The 15,137-nt window shown below is 36.4% G+C and overlaps 1 protein-coding gene across 7 annotated transcripts in view; it reads right to left on the bottom strand.

The window, feature by feature from the left end:
• atrnl1a (attractin-like 1a) overlaps positions 1 to 15,137 on the bottom strand; it is a 243,238-nt gene that overhangs the window by 94,483 nt on the left and 133,618 nt on the right. For 6 of the 7 annotated variants that reach the window (XM_051916269.1, XM_051916266.1, XM_051916265.1 and 3 more), the window contains one exon: positions 8,117 to 8,178. In XM_051916269.1, coding sequence (XP_051772229.1) covers positions 8,117 to 8,178 — 62 coding nt within the window. Of the gene's footprint in view, positions 1 to 6,135; positions 8,011 to 8,116; positions 8,179 to 15,137 lie in introns of those variants that run through there. The other variant, XM_051916272.1, reaches the window with a different exon arrangement.

Here is a 15,137-nt window from a genome sequence, read left to right as displayed (position 1 = left end):
TTTATGAATACTTTTTCTACCTAATCTGTGTAACGGTCTCTTTGTTTAGAAAGACAAATATTTTAATGGGTTGAAATACATTTTTAAAAAAAAAACCCTCTGGGATGAGCATGACAGACAGCATAGTTTACAGTCTTATTAAAAAGCTCATCAACTTTATCAAAGTTAGTTGAAAAAAGAAAGAGATAAATATCCATCCACTTGCTTGAGGTTTGCAGCCTACAGTCTCTCAGGAGGGTGTTCTGAAATTTTAGGGAGATTTTGAGAAATGCATTTCTAATTAAGATTTTAAGAGCTGGAGGTAATATGCAAATCAAATGCATGAATCAGATGGTGAAAGAAAAAATATTTTATTGGCTAACCTAAATATAATAATTGTATTCTTCCACTAAGTTTTTTGACAATATACTGTAATGCTGCCTTACATTAAACAGCAGCTGGGATGACGTAATTTTGTAGGCCAACCCGGAAGTTAGCATCCCTCAACATAAATCCAATAGGATTATTACATTGGCTTTTGGATTATTGCACAAATTAAGCTCTGTGACCAGCAAAAGTTTATGATTCTAACACATTTTGCTCATCAAAATAATCTTCACAAATCAACACAACTTTGAAGCTGAAATAGTAAGAATCTAAAATAAGCTAAAAAGCTAAAAATAAATAAATAAATAAAATAAAAAATAAATAAAGTGGTGTGTTACTGATATATTTTTACGTTGCAGAATAATATGTGAAAATAACAAACATTATTTCAAGCATTTAACCAAAAACCAAGTCATAAAACCAATTAACACCAGAAGTTCAAAAATGCTAACACACTGATGGTTTTAGAACTCTAGCACTTTAAAGCTGCAGTCCGTAAATTTAGCCTCTTTGCCGCCATCTCTGTTTTAAACTTGCAATTGCAGTTGTTTGCAGAATTATCATCTTTACATGGGTTGTGCCTCGGCACGACTCCTCAGCGCAGAAGAATCTAATGTTTGCTGTCAGTCACCGCACTGGTGTGGATACTGTACTTCAGAATCACATATTGTAGTCTTGAAGTATGACCAAAGTAAGAATTTTCACCAGAAAATGTCATCTTAACAAGTAAGTAACATGTCTGCCACTTTTGTTCTGACCAACTGAGGAAAAAAAAGCATTACAATAAATTGCGCTGCCAATGGTGATTAAATCTAATGATCGCTTAGCTCAGATCACGTCAAATCGTGCAAATTATTATTATTGTTATACTTTGTTCTCAAATTGTTAATGTTAACAACATCAGCATTGCGTGACTATGTGTATTTAGTGTGTATTAGCGTTACCTGTAATTTCAATTTCTGTACAGTCTCATTTCTAACATTAATTTGTCATACCATACAACCCGCCATCCAAATGATAAGTTTAATTATTGCAACTGCTGTGAGAAAAGGCTATAAATGATCCGCCTCACATGCGATGTAGCCTACTAGCTGGGACTCGTTCTTTATGTAATCAGCCGTGACGCAATGACGCAAAGACGAAAGCCGGCAAGTTGGCTTCCAACTTCCAAAAGTTGTTTACTGCAACACAAATATGGCAGCACCCAATGAGATATAGGCTGCAAAGTTTATAATAAACATTCACTTTTAAGCAAATAAAATGCAACAATCAGTCAAATTTACGTTATTGTAAATGATCCTCTATTAACTTGCAGAACATCCTTGTTTATCTTCTAAAATGTGCTTGCTGGGACATTCCGCTGTTGACAAACCAACAACTGCTCAGTAAGCAATGAAATGCCTTTATAGATAAAGAGCATAGACATCAAGTAGGAATATCCCACATCTGACTTTGAACGGAACAAATTGTGAATGCAGAATGAAGTTGATATGAAATATAATTGCTTTAATCTCTGTAAGTAGTTTACCAGGCCCACATGTGTTCCGCTAGAGAAGTGTTTGTTTACCTCTTTAGCGTGTCTGGTGCACTGTGGTATATCCATCATCCTGACAGCCAATCAGGTTAGGGAGTCAGAGTTACACGGTTACAGTGACATCCAGACATAGAAAATGCTTCAGAGGTAAAAAACTGAAGGGAATTTGCACTTACTTTTCTAGCAGTACTAAAGGTTGGCCAGTGTTTAAAAACTGTCATATGAATAGTCAGTTAAATCAATGCCGAGGTAATTTCACTTATTCAAATGTTACACCATTTTGCTCTTTACTTGACACTAGACTGTACATAAATGATATTCTTCCTGTTGGGATAACTTTGAATCCTAAAAAAATAAATAAATAAATGTGACCATGTGTAAACAAATACCCACTGCAATTTTATTTATTTATACTTTCAACATTTCAGGACACGTGGTCCAATTCTATTGAAGAGAACATTCTCATCTTTTTTCCCCCCAGAAAAACTACAAATTCATAAACTATCTGTCAGCCAAGCCACTGACACAAAGAAAGTACAGCAGGAAACACTGACGGCTTAAGTGACAGAGCTCCAAATCAATAATACTCAATGCTACTTACTTCTGTTTCACAAACAAACACCACTATTCATCTGTATAATTAAAATAACTTAAGTATGCCAATGCAACACACTCTATTTATTTACCACAATAGAATATTTCCCACAGAGCTTGATGTCTGTTTTGGCATTGTAAAACAGTCAGGCATTTGACTGAACTTGAACGGCTTTGAAGGCACTTGGCTTGAACTCCAAGTATACTCTCGACAAGAGAACCAGAGCTGTGAATCCACAGCCAGAAGATGTGAGAGGAGGAGTGAGAAAAAGAGAGAAGGACAATAAAAGGGGAGGGATATAAAGTATACGCACCAATCTCTCTCAAATGCCTTGATGAATTACATCAGATGTATCCCTCGCCTCCAGAAGACTAAATGCACACCAAATAACAAAGCCCTACAGCCTCTAGCGTCAACTTTGATATCTATCAACACACTCCCATGCCCGTAATTGCAAAACAACAAAAAAGTGCTCTCACTATTCATACTGGATAATAAATCCAAGAATCTGTATAGCAAACATTGCACTCCAGTTGCCATGACCTCAACCTTTGCGAATGTCAGGGCACACACGCTCACACAATCATACCCGCTAGAAATTACTGCGCACAAATATGGATACATACAAGATAAATGGCCGGTGTCAAAGTTACACTGTTGTGGTGCATTTTCCAACACACTCCATTAATAAAACCAATAAAGCTGTGTATCAAATAAGTAAAATGATTATAACAACAACAAAAAAACGGCACGACTAAACCATAGCAGTTTACCCTTATGTCAGTTTATTCATAGCGGCATTCTGTTTTTCTGTGATAAACAAATTGGTATGTAAGGTTGGAATGACGGTACATGACATTTGTGTTGACCTGACAGTTAAAAATCCCACAGAACACAATACAGATGCGGCTGACAGTCTAGTGCGAGCTTCAATATTTATATATACTGTAGCAGGCGGCATGTTATTATTTATACAGAGTAGGTGGCATGTAATTATTTTGCTGCACTTTGAGGCACTTTAAACATAACTGTGGTCACTCAGCTCTGTAATTTGACTGTCCAGATGTACAACAAGCATGGCATTTTTGAACACATATGACTACTGAAAACCAAAAATGAAACTATGCAATTGCAAACATCTTGTGCTGTCACATCAATGGATGATTTCCATCACCTGCAGAAATGTGCATACGGTTCTGGCTGCTGTTCAAGAGGCAAATTAAAAGTAGTGCAGGTTCGTTCTGCTGAAGTATCATTTAATACATACATACACCACCATTAAAAATGTTGGGGTAAGAAAAACTTTTTATGTTTTTGAAAGAACATGTTATGTTCGCCAAGGCTGCATTTACTTGGAGTCAAAAACATGGAGTCAAAAACAGTAATATTCTGAAATATTCTTGCAATTTAAAAAGTACTATTCTCCATTTGAATATATTTTTATTTTTTTTTCTGTATTTGTAAAGCAGCCGTTACTCTAGTCTTCAGTGTCATGAGATTCTTAAAGGGGCTATATGTAAGATTTTTACTTTAATAAAGCATAAAAATACCCCAATATGTTTGCAGATATTTAGGAAACATGCTAAGTTCACCTACTTGTTTCTCAGAAAAACAATGCTACAGCCAGATATTCTACTTTGAAATGTGTGTTCCGTGTCGGAATGTCCGTCTTTGTTTTGGTCTGTGCGAAACCTTGTGCTGCCTGTTTATCCAATAGTATTTTGACATCACAGGTTGCCAGTTGGTGGAAAACACAGCGTATTGCAGCCATGGAAACCAGCAAACAAACTGGGTCAGAGAATCGCAGATTCTACCGGACCTAAAAAGCCTCTTCATCCATCTAAAAATCTCTATGAACGACAGCATATTAAAACACAGATAAATCAGATAAAATCACTGTCAATTGGCTACGTGCACAAGCGTAGTGACGAACTTCCGCTGGCGCCAGAAGTCGGCATACCGGTTTCCGGTTTACTTCCTGTCTTCATCCGCTATAGTAAACAAGCAAGATAGAGTGCTGCTGTTGTACGGAAAAAGAGATATAATGTGCGTGACTCATCTAAGTTTCAAAGAACTGAGGGTGGATCTACGGAGCACTGCTGTGCGCCACTTTGCTCTGCTTCAAGTCGGTATAAAGGCCAATTCACACCACACTGACAAACGGCAACGAACAAGTTGGCCGTTGGATTTAGAATTCTATGAGAAAAAAACTCATGTTCACACTGCCCCAACAAACACCGACAAACGAGTCAAATCTGACTGGGAAAATTCCACAACTACATAGCCTACGTGTAACCATGTTAACAATATTGGCAGGCAAGTTTATTATATTAATAATATAGTATCATATATATTTTCATTGTATTAAAGTATTGAGGCAAAATAAAAATACTAACCTGAAATCCGAAGCGCCGTAGCCATCGATCTGATCGCAACCTATTGCGTTGCGGTTGGTATACATCGGTTTTTAAACTTTGTTTTTTTTAGCGTGAACCTTTTTATTTATGTGACCCATAGGCCTATAACCATGCAGCTAAACAAGCCAAAACGAATTAATTTAAAACGAAACTGAAGGTAAACCTGCGTTGCTCTCATGGTGGTTATACCTCTCTCTTTCGGTGAAGTCGAGCAGTGCTCTTGCTGAATGGCACGGATTGCACTACAGACTATTGTACCTTTTATGTTTTATGTCACGTTTCCAGTGCTTTGCTGTGTGTGTATGTGAGGCGCGGGCGCGATCAAGCTGTTTTTGCAGGGGACTTGCCTCATCGTCATGGCAACGGTTCGTGGCCAGATCAGATTACGTCAGAGTTTGTTGGAAAACTGTTCACACTGCTCAGATATTACACGAATCAACAAACGCCGATTAAACATGTTCAGTCGGGTGAAAACAGATTCCAACCAACGCCAACAGGGGTATCACACCTATCCAACAAACTCCAACAGACGAGTTTGTTGGCGTTTGTCGGTGCGGTGTAAATTGGCCTTAACAGCCATTTGAGCTTCCATCGCTTCCCGAAAGACACAAACCTTCGTGCGCGCTGGCTGCACAAAATAAGGAGAGTAGCGTGCAATGACAATGTTTATTGGAGTATAAATAAAGACGTTTGTTTTAATTGTATCTACATCAGTCTCCATGATGTTACAGTCAAAAACTGTGCTTCACTGGCTGGATTCGTCGTGGAAATTATTTTAACTTTAATCGTTGGATTCGTTTGGACTCTTTCTTCTCACTTGCTGCATTTGTTGCTGGATTTAAACTGTACGCTCGTCTTGCCAGGACTGATCGACTGGAATATGTTTGTTGTTGCAACGTTACAATGGCCATATGAAAGTATGTGTGCACACAATGGGGTCAAACGTAATTCCAGTGCATTGGTTGCAAAAGACTGAGAGATGTTTTTTTTTTTAGTATTGTATGTTTTTTTTCACAGTTTGCAAAATGTAAAATGAAGAGTGTACGAATTCTGATGGGGTTACTGAGTCAAAGCAAAGTTTGCCTAGTGTTGAAAATGAGTATGAAAGAGAAAAGCCCAGTTAAATTAACAGCTAAAGCTTTATGGACTATGATCATATGCTGTGTCTTCAAGATATGGACTTTGTTTATACATGTATGTGAACAAGGAAAACTTACAAGAAGTCATTTTGAGACAATGTTTATTAGAGCATAAATAAAGACGTTTTAATTGCATCTGACTCTTGTCAGTGCCCTGATCTTTATTAGAAACTGAGAAGATAAAGTTAATACAATTGATATTACAATTATCACCAAAAAACGAACAGACTGCGTTTAAAAAAAGCTTCTATACTAACGTTACACTAAAAATGAACACGTCGCTAACTAGCTTAGCCGCTTTCTGACGGCACACCACATTAGATTAAACCACTTACCCTCGTAGTTATGCAAATAGCTAGATATGTAGAGTTTAAAACCTTTAATAAACATCACTGATGTTTATTTTAGGCAAATCCTGAAGACATCATGTGAAAACAGACATTTTGAGCAACGCGCAAGTAAACCGGAAACCGATATGCCGACTTCTGGCGCCAACGGAAGTTCGTCACTACTCTTGTTGCGTGTTCTCAAGCTGGCCACCCGCGTCTTTGAACGAGGGGGCGGGGCAAACAATATTTTGAATTTGGACTGCAGTATTTGGACTGTCATTCCTACATATAGCCCCTTTAAGAAATAATTCAAATATGCTGATTTGGTCCTCAAGAACATATCTTCTTACTATTAGTTGAAAATAGCTGTGCTGATTAATGAAGTGTAGGAAGTTAGAGTTAGTGTGTTTTGTTTTTTTTTCCTTTAGAAAGTTTGAAGAACAGCATTTATTTGAAATAGAAATCTATTTAGCTTTAGAATTTTTTACTGTAATGTTTTTGCCATCAATTTAATGTGTCCTTAAAAGTGCAGTATGTAATAATTACAGCTAGTGGTTAAAATGTGTACTGCAGTTCAAATTCAAAATATTTTTAGAGAGTTGTTTCCAGCACCCGGTCATCCTCAGACTTGACGCTCATGCAGGTTGCCAGATTGAGGACATAAAACATGTACGGGCGCAACTGACAATGGAAAGTGACAAGCCTTACACTGTAAGTTGATCAGCTAATGTATACATTTACAATGTTTTCATTGCCGAGGCTTTTTTAGGAGAGATAGAATCTGTGATTTCTGACCCAGTTTGTTTGCTCGCCGCAATACGCTGTTTTCCACCAACTGGCAACCTGGGTGTCGAAATACTATTAGATAAATTGGCAGTGGTGGGATCACATAGAGCAAAACAAAAACAGACATTCCGACAAGGAACACACATTTCAAAGTAGAATAACTGGCTGTAGCTTTGATTTTTGGAAAAACAAATATTTGAACTTAACATGTGTATTAAGTCTCTGCAAACATATTATGGCACTTTTATGCTTTAGTATAGTCCCTAAAAATTACATACAGCACTTTTTTTAAAATACTAAATAAAAGAAAAAAATTATACTGATCCCAAACTTTTAAATGGTCGAGTACATTCAAATATTTGTATTTTTATATCACAGACGTGATGCTTCTACTGGATATATGCTTCTACTGGATATATACTGGATATATGCATCAAGTTCTAAAAAAATATTGAAATTATATATCATACGTTATACAGGGTTGGAATAACATGATTTGGAACCATCCCTTCAAGCAATTGGTATAATATAATGAATTTCTTGCTATGCCATGCTTGTTTTCATTGCTACTCATTTCCACAAAAATGATCTTTAGTGAACGTTTTTTCAGACCACATGGTTGTTTCTGATCGCAAAAATGTGTCCTTTATAAACATGATTTAAAACAACATAAAATACATTCATTTTTGGAGACCGCAAGAGTGGCAGTATTTGGCTTCATCAAAGCCAACACCATTACACCTATTGTGCTTATTCATCAGCCAGCTTTCATTAATGGCTTCTGGATGGTGAGGTTAATGCATCCTTGTATTCTCAGCAAGCTTATGTCACTAAATTCCGAGAGCTAGAATTCAATGCATATTACAGAATAAGGAAATGTTTAATTTATTCACAAATATTATTGTTTAATTACACGGAACATTTAATTTAAATGAATGAAGTATGCATACCTGAAAAATGTGACAAAGAACTGCACCAAGTCCATGATGCTGCTGTGCTGAGAGAAGGATATCTATAAAAAAAGTAGAAGAAAGGCATCAGAGATATTAGATTATTATTGCTCCTGTAAAATATCACATAAAACCCATTGCTGAAGGATGCCCAAATATAATTAAAATGGTACATATAATATTGTCAAACCAGTTTTGCATTCTCTTGACAGCTGTATAGTCATATTAAAAATAACAGGAAAGATGTAGTTTGTGTAAAAAACAAAACAAATTGGTTACAGTGCATTTTAAATGCACATAATTCAATAAATGTTTTAATCACCAAATGGCTTCAAATTTAAAGGGAAAAAAAGGAAAACGCTATGAATACTGGGCTAGGTGACAAAAAAAATAAACTACTGTTGAATCATGTTTAAAAGCTTTCTAAAAAACAGATGGCCTATAATAAACTTGACATATAATTTAATCAAGTGTTCATGTTGTTGATCTAATTTAACTTGAATTTGTTGTGCACCATACTCTGCAAACTTTCTGTAGAATAATAAATGCTTCTAATCAAAATAATTTTTATTTGACATGCAAGTAGTTTTATTACATATTCATGGCATATTAATTTCTACAACTTGGCAAGGTTTCTTAGAAAACAAGCAGCATGCATTTTCCCCACACATAATATCTCAAGTCCATTCCCCAATCTTAAATATTCTAAGATTCTAAGGCCCAAAAACACAAGTATTTTTTACAAAGAACAGCTTGCTATTATCCGCATTATAAAATATTATAATCCACATAATGGAAAGCAATTAAAAGTAAACTAATTATGCAGTAAAACATTTATTCATATCATTACTACAACACTAAGCAATTAGAACCAACAGTGTTAGTACAATATTGAAGCTGCTATCATACTCAAATTTTACTCTATATTAAAACTGACTTAACTGAAATTCAAAGGGCTACTTATGTCCTGCATAACTATGATTGCACTGTAAAACAAACAAACAAACAATATTCTTAGATCAATTTAATAATGCTGAAAAAAATCAAACCAAAGATTTACTCGGCATCTGCTCTCTTCATGAAGTATGTCTCGGCGGAGGGTGGGGCTATATATCCTCCACAACTGACTGCAAACTGGCATTCAAATCTGTCTCCATTTAGTTAACAACACCCAACTTCCTACGATCCAATCAATTCCCGAGGACGTTTCATGGAGGAGTTTACATATGCTTTTGAGTATTCACAAATGTTATTATTATTATATAAACTAGAGTATTTATGAATGGTTATGGCGATGAATGTTACGTTTGCATATTCTAATGTATGAATAGTTATGGCAAAGTAAAAGTGTTGAGAAGCTTAGGCCGTTTTTTTTTTTTAATTTATCTACATCAGGGGTGTTTATGTGGCTGCACATGGGAAAGAAAGCGTACAGGATGAAACCGCTTATTTTCATATTGCATGACAGTTACAGTACAGCTTAACAATTAAAGGCACAATATGTACGATTTTTGGATTAAAATATCCAAAAACCACTAGAACAATGTTATATATTTTGTTGACTTATACTTACATTATCCCAAATGTTTCCAAGAATGTTTAAATCCAGAGAAATAAGCAATTTTAACCAGGACACGGACCATGTTCATGCATCGCCTATCAATGACATCGCTTTACCCTCGTTTTCCGGTTTTATTTTGTAGAAACCATGGAAACACCAAAGACGCTTTAATATATTATGTGTTTTATTAGACAGGTGAGCAACTGTTTGGATACATTCATTGACAGAAAACTAATCATGTTATATAGCTCAACACAGTAAGTTTTCTTGATTTACAGCGAGTACCATGTTTTACCATGCCTAATATCAATCTAGCTTACTGCAGTGTGCATTAAGTGTCTCATAGTAGCCGTCGAGCGAACGCAGAGTGGCACTATAACAACTTTCAACACACAAATGTATCTAATATGATGAACAGCGCTGCGTTAACCCACATACGCTTGACAGGAAGAAGTGGAAGCGGCGACTGTGGCATAATAAAAGTTCCGCTGCTCTCGAGACGTGTGTCGCGCTCGTCTCTCATTAGCAATCGCTCCAGCGGCCTCGTTATTGCTCGCACAGCACTCGGTCCTGCTATGCTTCATACTACAGTAACATTAATAATCTCATTCATGAACATGATTTCTGCCCGAGTCCTGTCCCAATTATTTTCCACCGGCTGTAGACGTGAAGACAACACATCCCATGATTCCAAGAAATCAAGGCGTCATCAAGCTACGCCTTTGTTTTGAATAAGCGATCTCTAGCGGTGAAAATTTACATAGTGTGCCTTTACTAGCTGCAATAGTCAATTAAATGTACAAGTTTTCATTATATTTATTAGACTCAAAGAGCCCCAAAGTCAATGGGAATAAAAGTCTGTGATGGCTAATTCATTAAATTACACAACGTACCATGTGCGAATATATAACTAGACAGTGTTTGAAATCACTGGGATTCAGTAGATTAACATTTCTCCCTGTCTTCCCTTACATAAGCTGTGCAATAACCACAGTCTGTTATATAAAACGCATTTGATTTGTAAGCTGTTGCAGTCAGCCTCACAAATAAGATCCTTGGTTCCTGTCCATTCGCTGATTACTTTAGCTACATGACCGAATTATTTGCCTTTTCAATATCTGAGGCCACTCACATCGATTGCTTATGAGAATCCAATACATAATTCTCCCAACTAAACCTATCCAAATCTTAATCCGTACTCCATCTCCATCTAAAAAATCGACCATCTGATAAAAGAAAATGTCATTTTATGATTGATTTGTAAATGTCAGATGTTATCAGAGTGATTTATTTTTCAAGAAGTGGCGTGCTTTAAAAGTTCAGGCGACAAAATGTGTTTACATAGTTCGAATGAGTTTTGGACTTGCACTTTTCTTCTTCTTAGAGGACACGCTATTATCGACTGCAAAAACAGAGCCAGGTATATAGAGAAGCAATTACGCACACACATACAGATGTTACTCATGGACCCTCTCTGTCACGCACTATGCAGGAAGCAAAATTGAGCGCTTTGTGCACAGTGCATGTGTTCATGAGTGCCAGGGTGCACAGCCAATGATCATGAATGGTGACTAACACATCTATGAGACATTTCCAACTGTCATAAACATGCTGTTATTTCTGGATGGAAGAAAGAAGCATTAGGATAGATGGAGAGGAGCGGATAGGAGGGTGTGTGTGCGTGCAGGTGGAAGTGAGGGGGTTGGTCAGCTCTTAAGTGATTTACTGGCATTTGCTTTTTGCAGTGAAAGTGCATGACAATCAAAAACTGAAAGAAAGAAAGTGTTGAGAAAAGCTGATTTCTCCTGCCAAAGGGACTGGCCATTAAGCGGGCCGAGCTGGTGGCTGGAGCTGGTACCTTTACTGAAGTGCTCGTGACTCCTCCCCACTCCTAATTTTTAGCTCTTTACTGTAAACATCATACTGGCTTGAGAGCGGTAACACACAAATTGAGACAATCACCATTAGCAAATCCTTAAAGGTACAAATGTTTTTTTTTTTTTTTTTAATTAAAAAAGAATTAGTACTGCTTTTGAGAAATATTGTTAAATGATGTATGCACAGGAAATGAAGACTCATCTCATTTTTTTTTTATTGTTCATAGAAGTGAGTCGCCCTCTTATGGGTAGCTCTATTACGGTGCACATGACTCATGACTGAGTTGCTCAAAATGTTGTGTAGCAGGGTTTCAACAACATCTGATTATTTATAATTTTTTTTTAATGGAAAGGAAATGGAAGAAATGACAAATGTTACAGTTAACACAACTTCTAATCTAAAACGAAAGTGGCAATAAATGCAATCAAATCTGAATATGAAAGTGTAGTCGGGGCAAAAAACCAAAAAAAAATCCAGGTATGAAATACATGTTAATACCAGGTGTAGAAAAGGTTCTATAATACACTAAGTTTGGGGTCAGTACAATTATAATAATTTGGTTTGGTGCACACATGGATAAAAAGTACCCCATGCCCACGGTTAAATATACTGCTAGATCTTTAATGTTGTGGGCCTATTTTTCTGCTGGAGGTCCTGGACATCTTGTTCAGATACTTGGTATCATGGATTGTATCAAATACCAACAGATAAAAAATCAAAACCTGACCGCTTCTGCTAGAAATCCAATAATGGGCCGTGGATGGATCTTCCATCAGGACAATGATCCAAAGCAAACATCAAAACCAACACAAAAATGTGTCACTGAGCACAAAATGAAGTTTCTGCCATGGCCGTCCCAGTCCCCTGACCTGAACCCTAAAGAAAATGAGTGGAGTGAACTGAAGAGAAGAAGCACCAACATGGAGCTGGGAATCTGAAGGATCTGTAGAGATCCTGTATGAAGGAATGATCTCTGATCTCTTGTCAGGTGTTCTCTAAACTCATCAGGCATTATGGGTGAAGACTCAGAGCTGTTATCTTGGCAAAAGGAGGTTGCAAAAAGTATTGAATAAAAGGGTGCCAATAATTGTGGCCAATGTGTTTTGGAGAAAAACATTTATTTCATAATGTGTTTTTCCCTCCCACTTTCAATTCTTTTCCTTCAATGAAAGGTTAGATTTTTGCTAATTTTATAAATTAAAGATCAAAAGGATAAACAATGCAGATTTATTTTTACAGTCACCTTTGATCACATTTATCAAGGGTGCCAATAATTCTGACCACAACTGTGTGTGTATATATATATATATATATATATATACACACACACACAGTTGTGGTCAGAATTATATACACACACACACACACACGCATATACACATATATGTTCTTTGGAACTGTTAATTAAAGAATTCTAGAAAAAAATGATCACAGTTTCCATAAAAATATTAAGCAGCCCAACTGTTTCAACTTTGATAATTGTGGAAAAGGGTGATAAAAATCGAACTTTGCCATCACAGGAATAAATTATATTTTAAAATATATTAAAGGTGCGGTGTGTAAATTTTAGCGGCATCTAGTGGTGAGGTTGCGAACTGCAACCAACGGCAGCTCACCCCTCCATTTCGAAGTAAAATAGAGAAGCTACGGTGGCTGTCTGGCCGACACAAGTCAAAGATGTCGTTGTTTGTGACAGCAGAGAGTACGTTAGCCAGACAAGCAATGAGATTTCTTCTTCTAACAAAGAACGGTCTCTGCCTCTAATAAACTAGATGACTACTACTACTACTACTTCTTCGTGCGTAAACATGAACGATTTAGAAGAACAACATAGTGATGAAACGCTCTCTGTAGAGTGTTTGTCCGTTTAGGGCTGCTGAAACATGCCGGCACAAAATGACTAATTGACATGTAGGGGGGACCCACGGTGTATGTAGATAGAAATGGCTCATTCTAAGGTAATAAAAACATAACGGTTCACTATGTAAGGTCTTTATACACCACTGAAAACATAGTTATGTATATTATATTGCATTTCTGTCAATAGATCCTCCCAAATTTTACACATTGTACCTTTAAAAAAGAAAATTGTAATATTTCACAATATTGTGTTTTGAGCAAATAAATCAAATCTCTGTGAACATAAGATACTTATTTCAAAAATACAGTCCTAGCTGCTTTTAAGCCATGGCAGACACATGCTTTTTGATGGCTTGCTGTCTCTTTGTCAATTAAAATAATAAAAACTCTAACAAGCTCGGAGTTTCTCATGATGTCTTTACCTACCATCAGCATTTTTCTCTCCATCTTACTCCAGCTTCTGGCTAATAACCCTGACTTCACCACCTCCATTAAAGAGCTCTTTGAGGATATAAAAGAACATTATGGCTATGCTAGCTAGCAGATTCAAGCTCTTGCATTTTCCCCGACCTTGTAGATTTAAGATATCTACAGAAGAGATTTAACGACCTGAAAATGGTGATTGATGGCCAGGCTCAGGAGTTTAGGCCCAAAGTCCACTAAAGCAGAAGCACATTGGTCTATGAACAAGCGCACATCTCTGTTAGTGCCAGACCTCTGGCTCGTAGAGCCGTGTCAGCTGCACTCACAGTAGCTACACCATCAGATTTAATTGCCTTGCAGATGGGTGAGGAGAGGAAGTGAGGTTTTCAGCACATACTGTATCATACTGTCTTTTCTGTAATTTATTTAGACTGATCAAGCTATAATTTACCACACAGAGTAGAACCACAAATCCTCCAGGTGCATATAGAGAGTGTATAGTATTAACTTGACATGATGGCAGAAGTAGTTAGTGAGATGTTAGGCTACTAAAAAGTGTGGTGGCCTATAAAGGAAGTTTGTGGAACACTGTGCCAGATGTCAGGGATGACATAAGCACTACCATAATTTCTCTTTTAACTGGAAAAAAGTGTGATAATATCCAAAGCCAACTTATATTAAATGTATTGATTTCATTTTGCATTAGCATCCAATTATCCTAAAATGTTTTCTTATACATCTAATTTACATTTAGCTGATGTCCAATGCAATGTGGAAGAACCATTTGGCAGGGAAAAAACAAGGCAGACCCACTTTTATGAAACTTTAAATCTGTCAAAAATTATTTTTGCTAATGTACTTGTGCCTTGTGCATGTTACAAGAATGAAGCTAACAACGAATTAAACAATTTCGTTTTTTGTTTTCTGTCATGTTGTTGGCTTAATGGTGAATACTTTACATGACCAAATGCAGACTACGGGCATCAATCAGAAGCTCGTTTTTCTCCTTAATTGTAGCTCAAATTGTACTTAAACTCATACACATAGCTACATAAGATCAGATTCTTTTCAAAATGTCAGCAAACTATACAAAGGACATAATTATATAATAATAATAATAATAATAGTCATATTAATAAAAAATATGGAAATACAGATGAGACTATGGACTGAGGGACCACATTCCTAAAAAATAATACACTGTATATACACACATATATAGCTGGCAGGGTGGAAAACAAAAAATATAAACAAAATATAGTATTATATAGACTGTTTCTTATTATTAATTGACACCAT

This window comes from Ctenopharyngodon idella, chromosome 13, assembly GCF_019924925.1.
Source record: "Ctenopharyngodon idella isolate HZGC_01 chromosome 13, HZGC01, whole genome shotgun sequence".
In the NCBI taxonomy this organism is placed as follows: Eukaryota; Metazoa; Chordata; class Actinopteri; order Cypriniformes; family Xenocyprididae; genus Ctenopharyngodon; species Ctenopharyngodon idella.
This window is presented reverse-complemented; position numbering and strand designations above follow the sequence as displayed.